The sequence below is a fragment of the Meleagris gallopavo genome, chromosome 22 (assembly GCF_000146605.3).
Source record: "Meleagris gallopavo isolate NT-WF06-2002-E0010 breed Aviagen turkey brand Nicholas breeding stock chromosome 22, Turkey_5.1, whole genome shotgun sequence".
Lineage (NCBI taxonomy): Eukaryota > Metazoa > Chordata > Aves > Galliformes > Phasianidae > Meleagris > Meleagris gallopavo.
In genome coordinates, this window is record NC_015032.2 from 9,349,035 (window position 1) to 9,357,612 (window position 8,578).

General features: G+C 36.8%; 1 protein-coding gene across 2 annotated transcripts; it reads left to right on the top strand.

Annotated features, from left to right (window-relative positions):
• Positions 1 to 367: 367 nt before the first annotated feature.
• LOC104914045 (nuclear receptor coactivator 3-like) lies at positions 368 to 7,578 on the top strand. 2 transcript variants are annotated; one of them, XM_010722458.3, is made up of 6 exons: positions 368 to 689; positions 1,599 to 1,703; positions 2,144 to 2,366; positions 2,570 to 2,744; positions 3,299 to 3,440; positions 4,384 to 7,578. In XM_010722458.3, the coding sequence occupies exons 1-6, from the start codon at positions 447 to 449 to the stop codon at positions 4,393 to 4,395; spliced, it is 900 nt and encodes a 299-aa protein (XP_010720760.1). In that variant the 5' UTR covers positions 368 to 446; the 3' UTR covers positions 4,396 to 7,578. The 2 variants fall into 2 exon arrangements, with proteins under 2 accessions (XP_010720760.1, XP_010720761.1); XM_010722459.3 differs by having other exon boundaries at positions 2,147 to 2,366.
• The last annotated feature ends 1,000 nt before the right edge of the window (positions 7,579 to 8,578 follow it).

Here is an 8,578-nt window from a genome sequence, read left to right on the forward strand (position 1 = left end):
AGGATATTTCTATCTCTTTCAATTTCACCTTGAATTTGCATGACTAGTAAATAGGAAAAAAGAAATTCTGTTCAATACTTTGGAATTCACTGGAAAACACAAAATCATGCTGTCATGTTTTAAACTGCAGTTTAAAAGAGCACAAGGGCTTTTATAATGATACTGATCTGCTTATGCAAGCACTGATCAGCAGACATGATTTTCAAGTAAATTATTAATAGTCACTTGGGCTTTTCACTTGTCCAGAGACAAATTTGATAGTAATCTGCTCATGCTATTTTCTACTCAAGAAAGGACTGGGTTTTGTATGATGCATTAGTTATGTTGTTTCTTTAGCAATTCATACTTTGACTGTGTTTTCAATAGCAGTATATGTTTTATATCTCTTAAAGGGGCAAACTTTGGAACCCAAGCAAGATTCATTTCAAGGTCAGGAATCCGCAGTGATGATTGACCAAAAGCCTTCGTTATATGGTCAGCCCTACCAAGGGCAGGGCACAGCCTTGCCAGGAGGCTTTAATAACATCCAGGGACAGCAGCCATCCTTTAATTCTGTGATGAATCAGATGAGCCAACAAAACAATTTTCCACTTCAAAGTATGCATCCTAGAGCAAATGCAATGAGACCTCGGACCAATACGCCAAAGCAGCTCCGCATGCAGCTCCAGCAGAGGCTTCAGGGGCAGCAGGTAATCTTTTCCTGCTTCTACTTTTCTGTCTTGTTTCAGAATGAGGTGTGCACTAACCTGTATTGCTTCAGGAATATAGAAGTTGGCATTATAGCAGGTGATTGTAAGAATGGAACTTTTATTTTAACAGTGCTTTTCACATTGTCTGCCCAATACAGATGTGAAAGAATCTTTATTAGGACAAGTATTTATCTTTCATCCACCTCACTATAGATTGAATTGGTTCTGGCAGCAGAGCCAGTTTTTGCTAATTAAAACAGTAATCCTGTAGTACACAGATCTGGGATGATCTCATTACCCATGCTAAAATTTAGTTTTTCTTCTGAAACTCCCTGAATATGATTTTAGTATGGAATATACTGCTGAATGGAAAGAAATGCTGTGGCCAATGGGAAATGCACTTGGATGTGGTGAAGGTTTAGATAATGGAAAATTTATAAATAAAACTCAAGAAACAGAGAGTGCTGTGTAACATTGAATAGCAAGGTTAAATCCTTGGGAAATAGTGTGTTCTGTCTTGACTGTTCCATTACACTAATTCAAGCTGCATGGATTTGCAGTATTGTGAGAGAGATGAAAGGAGACAGAAACATACCAGCAGCTGTGTTAAAATACTAACCTTCTGCCCATAATGTGATTGGGAACAAAGAGATGGTGTGCTTTATATTTATTCTTAAAAAGTGCTAATTTAAAGAGAAAAATAAAGCCCGTAAGTGCTGTACTGTTTGAATGGGGGTTTTTTTGTATGTCTGTTTTGAGCTTAACAATAAATAGCTTGGTGCTTTGTGTGTATCTAATAAGGAAAAATTAACCATTGTTCTTTAATCAAGAGGTGGGTAAAGTGGTTGCCAGTATTTTGAGCAGGTACTGGTGCTTTCAAACTAACACTGTTAAATATCTTTTTCTAAGTTTATGAATCAAACCCGTCAAGCGCTTGAAATGAAAATGGAAAATCCAGGCAGTAGTAATAGCTCAGTGATGAGACCAGTAATGCAGCCACAGGTGGGATCACAGGTAAGTAAGTATTACGCTAACCATTTCTGAAAGTCATTTTTATATAGACACATCTTTCACAGGTCTGCTTAGAGCATAGGTCTTACTTTTCATGGTATGACAGCATTGTTTTTTCTTTTTTCTCCTTCCCATCTATAATGATGAAAAAAGATGAGTTTTCTACTTCTCTTATTCGTGAGACTTGAGGAGTTTGTTCGTTGCTCCATGCTGTCAGTGCTGTGTGCTAGTCTCTTCCATGTAGAAAATAGCAGACTACTGCATCACCTGTTCAGTACTTTTAACAACTTAATATGACCTTAGTCTTATTTTTTACTAGCAGTGGATTTATTAACTTCCCGTTTTGGTAATGGTTATACTGCGTCTCAGAGTGTGAGCACAGTGATTGACTGACTTGTTTTGCAAAAAATTCTAATATGATTTTTCTTTTCTTTGGGCATTAGCAGCAAGGTTTTCTTAATGCTCAAATGGTGGCTCAGCGTAACAGGGAGCTAATAAGTCATCATTTTAGACAACAGAGGATGGCAATGATGATGCAGCAGCAACAATCTCAGGCCTTCAGTCCACCACCGAATGTGACTGCCTCAGGAAGCATAGATAGTGGTCTGACTGGCCCTCCAATGGCTCAAGTTCCTCCACAGCAATTCTCCTATCCACCTAATTATGGTACAAGTACTAATAACAGATTTTTTTTTTTAATGTCTGTCTGGTGTTCTCTTCCCTTTGTATTATTAATCCAAATTGGCTAAATTCTGGTCATTCTGAAAAACTGAAAATACTCCTACAAAATAGGTTATTTTTTCCCCTTCTGTAAGAAAATATACTAAAAGTGCTAGGTAACTGAAGGGAATTTTTCTTTGTCTTATTAGGAATAAGCCAACAGCCTGACCCTGCATATGGTAGAGTATCAAGCCCTCCCAATCCAATGATAGCATCAAGAATTGGACCTTCACAGAACCCTATGATGCAGCATCCTCAGACAGCACCCATGTACCAGTCTCCTGAGATGAAGGGCTGGCCATCGGGGAACATGGCCAGGAGCAGGTGAAATGTGCAGCTGTTGCTCAAAAACTGGCTTTCATTTTGCCCAAACAGAGAAACATAGTTAAATTGTTTTAGGAAGAGGATTTAGAAGAGGGAAATACAATGTATTGTCCTTGATCCTGCTCTGGTTTTTGAAATCAACAGATTAAACGTATCTAGCTCCATTTGTTTGTATTGGATCTCTGCAGTAGCTGGAAAAAACATTCATTCATTGTATACTGGAAAAATAACTTGGGAAAAACGTGATGGTACAGAATAGTGTTAAGAGTGTACAATACAGCTTTAAGTGAAGCCTCCAATTAAAAAAAAAAAAAAGGTTACAGGAGGAAATGTGTGCACATACTTCTGCATGTATTTAAAAATTCGGAATTTCTCTTTGGAGGGGAACTTTTATTTCTACGTTAAATAGACAGTATGCAGAAAGAAGTAAATATAGCAATAGTTTTAGGCTTCTGTTGGTAGCAGTTCTTTCATATGTTGGCAGGTGGTGCAGGGAGTGTAATTTAACAGTGACTAAACTTTTTGAAATGTAATTTTGTCATTTTGTGTTTCAGTTCTTTCCCACAGCAACAGTTCAGTCATCAAGGTAATCCTGCAACGTACAGTATGATGCACATGAATGGCAGCAGTGGCCATATTGGACAGATGAACATTAGTACTGTGCCTATGTCAGGGATGCCTATGGGTCCGGACCAGGTAAGTTGTACATAAGGAGGAGTGATGATCTATTGACTCTTTTCCAATTGAGTATGATATACTTGAAGTCATTCCTCTGGCACAGTTCTGTTCAGTTTCCTTGTTTGCCTTTATGTCTGTGGACTTGCAAATTGTGTGTCCCAAGGAATACGTTATTTTTGGTGATATTCTAGTCAAATCGATGATAAACCTAAGTAGCATTGCTTAGTTGTTATCTCTGAAGTATCATATATAGGATCAAAGTTTAAACTGCACAAAGGACTGCAACAAAGGGAGCCTGGAGAAACCCTAGAAAGCAGAGCACAGGGATTGTGAAAGGCAACTTGAGGAAGATGAGTTGGACTAAGAACCCTCCCTTGTTGTACAGTATTTTCTAGAAGCTGCTTGTGATGATGCTCACTCTCATACTACCTGAGAATACTGTATGTATGCATAGCAAGACAGTGTGGAAAATTTAGGCCGCATATTTAAGGGAAAAGTGAGCATATATTGCAAAGAAGGCTGAAGTACAAAATAAACTTCTGCTGTAATTTTTCCACAAAATATCAAGGAATGGGCAATGTAATACTGAGATAAGCTAAGTCACCAGTATCTTGTGAAATTTTGTCTGAGGTACCTTGGGAAGTGGCCGAAGTAACCTGAGGACTTCTGCAAGACAAATAAGGTAGAGGACTTACCCTTATGAAGAGGGGAAAAGGACTGAGAAATGTTAGATTTTCCAAAACCGCGTCATAGCAGTTGTATCAGTGATGATAAGCAAAGAATGTGTGTAGGGAGTTCTGGGACAGCATTTCTTTTCTACACATTCATTTTACAAATGGAAAACTGTTCTGCTTAAAAATTGACTATCAGTACTTTCCTTTTCAAAATGCAACACATTAACCAGCTTTTCCAGCAAAGGTTGTTTTAATTCTCTGATGAAGCTCTCTTCCTTTCTTCACAGAAATACTGCTGACACCTGCACCTGTGATCTGCAACCAAGAATGCGCTGTATGAATGATGCACTAGTACTAGAAAGGAAAGTTATGCATTCTTCATGGCAACTAGTCCGGGCCTTATGGGAGTGATTTTTCCTGCTAATCACCGTGATGTCCTAAGTTATTTCATTGAGGAAAAACAAACTTTTTTTAGTATAAGCGGTCTGTATTACTGTATATTGTGTTGTACAAAAATGGTCATAAATATTTTTGGCGCTCTGCCTCTAGAAATGTGAATTTGGCAATGGCATTTAAGTATGATGGGTAGAGCCAGCCCTGAAATACCTTGTCTATTTACTGTAGCTATCCAAAGCCCTTTATCTACAGGCAGACAAAAGTGCCTGGAGAAATCACAGTGATAAGAATTTCCTGATTTCTCTAGTAAGAATATCTGACAGGGAATGTAGTTCCTAGCCTTGACTCTTTTATATGAATTCCTTAATATAAATGCTGCTTTTAATCCCCTACCCCCCAAGAGTCAGGATTTCCCAGGCAAAGTTATCAGTGCAAAATGAATTGGCACGTATTATTCCAAAATCCTGTCAATTGATGCCAAGGGGTAAAATGAGAGGATGATAAATTTAAATTATTTAAATACAATTGTGACTAATATTTACATATTGATGTGCAGCTGAGTGCACTTTATAGAAGACTATATAATGGATTAATGCAATATCTTTAATAAGGACTTAATATGAAGGTAGGGTGTACTCGTGTTCCTTCTCAAACACAATCTCTTAAAAATTATTTGAAAAGACTGCATAGTGTGTTTTCTGTGTGTGGAAATCAGAGCAATAATCGTTCATCATTTTGAAAATGACTTCAGAAAACTCAAGGCAAGGCACTGCAGTCTGAATCAGAATTTTGCAGTCTTTCTTTTTGTGAATAAATTTTGTAAATATGTTCTTTAAGATAATGTATTATATATATGACTTTTGTAGGTCACTAACTCATTTTTGCAGAGTTTGTGAAGCTAAATATTTAACTAAATTGATTTCTGTAAACTCAGCGTAGTTGAGGTCCAAATAGAATACTTTCTTTTTTATTAATGACTTTGAAGCTGGGTGACCTTGGCCCACACCTTTCTCCTCTTCGGTCTTCAACACTTCATTTATTTTTACATCTTTAACATGTAGCTTTTTATAAAAGACCAGTTGTTCAATGCTTTCTCCACCTGTGAGCACTTTGTTATGTTTATTTTTACATATGGCAGTTGGACAAAAGGCTCTGTGTTCTGAGATGTCATGACAGTCATGTCTTTCTCTATTATCTTGCCTTTTCAGCTGAAGAATCGAGATTGTGTCTTTTTTGGTCAATTTTAATGAACTCTACACGTTCTTCAAAAGAAGTCTGTTGCAAAATATTCATATGTAACATCCAGAAATCTATAAGGATATTAAGCCACACTTTAACCAAATGTCTGCACCTCATTGGATTGTTCTAATAGTGATGAATGTATTTTTTCTGAGCAGGCTTCTCTTGTATCAGTATTTAAGTTTGGTTACAAATTTGTTTGTTTTATTTGCTGATAGTTGTTTTTTTCCCCTCCTGTTTTGGTTCCTTGAAATGAAGATCCTGTTGCAGTTTTTCCAGTCTCAGGCAGTTACAGTGAGTCAAGCCTGTACACTTCCATGAGGGACGACCCAGAAGTGTTTAAGATATATGGTGCTTTTGCACTGTTGTTCATTGTATAATGGAAAATTAACTTCTCCCAAGGAAAAAAAAAACAAGCATTCTCAATTGCTTCTTGGTACTGTAAGTGTGAGGTGGTTTTATTTTTAAGAATATGCAGTGATCTTCCAATTTAATAGACATAACTTACCTAGAAAAAAAGTTCAGAATGTTCCTCCTTCGCATACAGCCAGTTGTGTTCCAGAGGGAATGTAGATTCCATCTATTTTTATGCAACCCTGTATTTGCAATTAGACCTGAATATATAGATTTGGTGGAAGTATTTATTTGAAACCTTCAGTCCAATTCATGTGTGATTTTTTTAAATGCAGAACTCTTAAAAGGCTGAGGAACTTTTATCATCTTATTTCTTAGGATGTATCCATTTGTTGAGTGAGTGCTGCCTACTGAAGTCAAAAGGCAACAGGCATTTGCTTTTTGTATCAAATGAGAGTAGAACAGTCCTTGTATTCTGTAGTTATTCATTATATTGATGGAAACTACAAACCCTGGTTGCTTCCATTAGGTGAGCTCTTAGACTGTGTACGACTTCATACATTGTGCCCTGTGGTTTTGTTTTTTTATGAGTGATTCTGTTTATACATCTGTGTATAACTGGTACTTGATCAGTGTTATAAAGGATCATCAGTTTCCCATCTGTATGTTGAATGTTGGAGCTTTCTCGTACAGTACCTACTTTTTTGCTAAATCCAAAGATTTTTAGTTTAAACTTGATTGCGGGGGGAGGGTGCATTTTTTATAATAAATTAATAACGTCTTTCTTGGCAACACTGATCCTAAATACTGTATCTATTTTGAAAAGCTTATCAATTGCAGCAACTGAAACTTACCTTGAAACAAATTAGCATTTATATCTCCACCAGTTCTGATTTGGTTCTGTGGCAGCAGATTTTTCTGATTTTTTTTTTTAACAAAAACAACCATGTGACATTGCTCACCTGTACGAGGGCAATTAGCTAGTACAGCCACTCTGACCACTGCTGCACACTGAGCACAGTTTTGCTGCTTGTCTTTGTTGTTCTTTCGATCGCAGAAACTGTGTGTTTCTAAAATTCATATGCAGTACCTTTATCCAATCTTGGTTTAAAATTCTGCTTTTAAATTTAGGAAATCAGGACCACTTTCCAGTTATAAAACAGAACTATTTGAATGTTGTACCAATTAGCACAGATTTTATTTTTGAATTTATGTGCAGACTACCAGGTGATTGAATGATACAGCAAGTATAAAATCATGTTATGTTGAGAGCAATATTTTTAAAAATTCTCAGGAGAAGGCATACAGTATTGAGAATTGCATTTAAGTTTAGTTTACGTTAAGTATTGCTTGAAATATCTGTATCTATGTTGCAAAACAGAAAACCTTGGGGACTGAGTTATAAAAGAGTTGGTTGTAAGGTATTACTGCTCTTCTGATTTTTGTGTTTGGATGTTAATAATAATGTAAATAAAGGTTTCTATTTAAAATCAGAACTTGGTGACAAAGTGTATTAGCTTTCTAATACTTTGAGGCTGACAGTTGTATCCTGGTAAGGTCATAGAAAAGCTGCTACTATTAAGAAATAGCTGCAGCTGTTACTGAGGAAAGCTATGGACTAGCAAATATATACGTTTGTTTTTTTTTTCCAACTATCTGTAAAAGCTAAGGGAGTAATGATTTAGCCTCTCTGCCTGTGAGGCCAGTTTAGCAAAGCTGCATCAAACTGAGTAGAATTTGTCCTTTTCAACTTAGAGCACCCCAGCAGAGCTGAGAGGAGAAGCAGTAGCTTTCCTGAGCCCTTCAACAACCTACCTTTCAGAAAGTAACAGGTACTTCTTACAATAGATGTTCCACTGCTCAATTTTAGCATGTGCATAAAGGGACGCGGTGACTTCAAGCTTCTGACTGACGTGCACCCCGACCAGTAATTCTGGCCATGCAGGATTCTGACAGTCTCATCTTCTTGTCAAATATTATAGGCTGAATGCAAAGAAAGGTAAGGGGAAATTTTTTTTCATCTAACTTACTTAGTATTCTTTATGCATACAGACAGGTAAGGGGAGCCAGCTGATGCTTCTCCCTTGAAAGTAGCAAAAATGTTTTTCTATTTTTAAGTTTAACGTCATTATTTTTCATTTGCTTGTATCGATCCAGGCTCTCATCACTTATCAGACGTTTCTTTTTTTCCTTATAATCCATCTAGCATGTTAGAGACAGAATTATGCCTAGATTAAGACAGACAGTCATATTTTACAAGAAATATTTGGAAAGTGTATTTGACTCATTAATGTGTGATGCATATACACGATCAAACCTATTTTTACTGTATAGTACATACAAGCAAGTTTTACTACATAGGCCCATGTTGAGAGTTTTCTAAATTCAAGTATATTTTCAAGAACAGGGGTGTGGTGCCAGAGATCTGTTCCTCTTGAATTACTTACTGTGCAAAAAGAGTATCAGAAGTCATTTCCTTGATGTATCTTTACA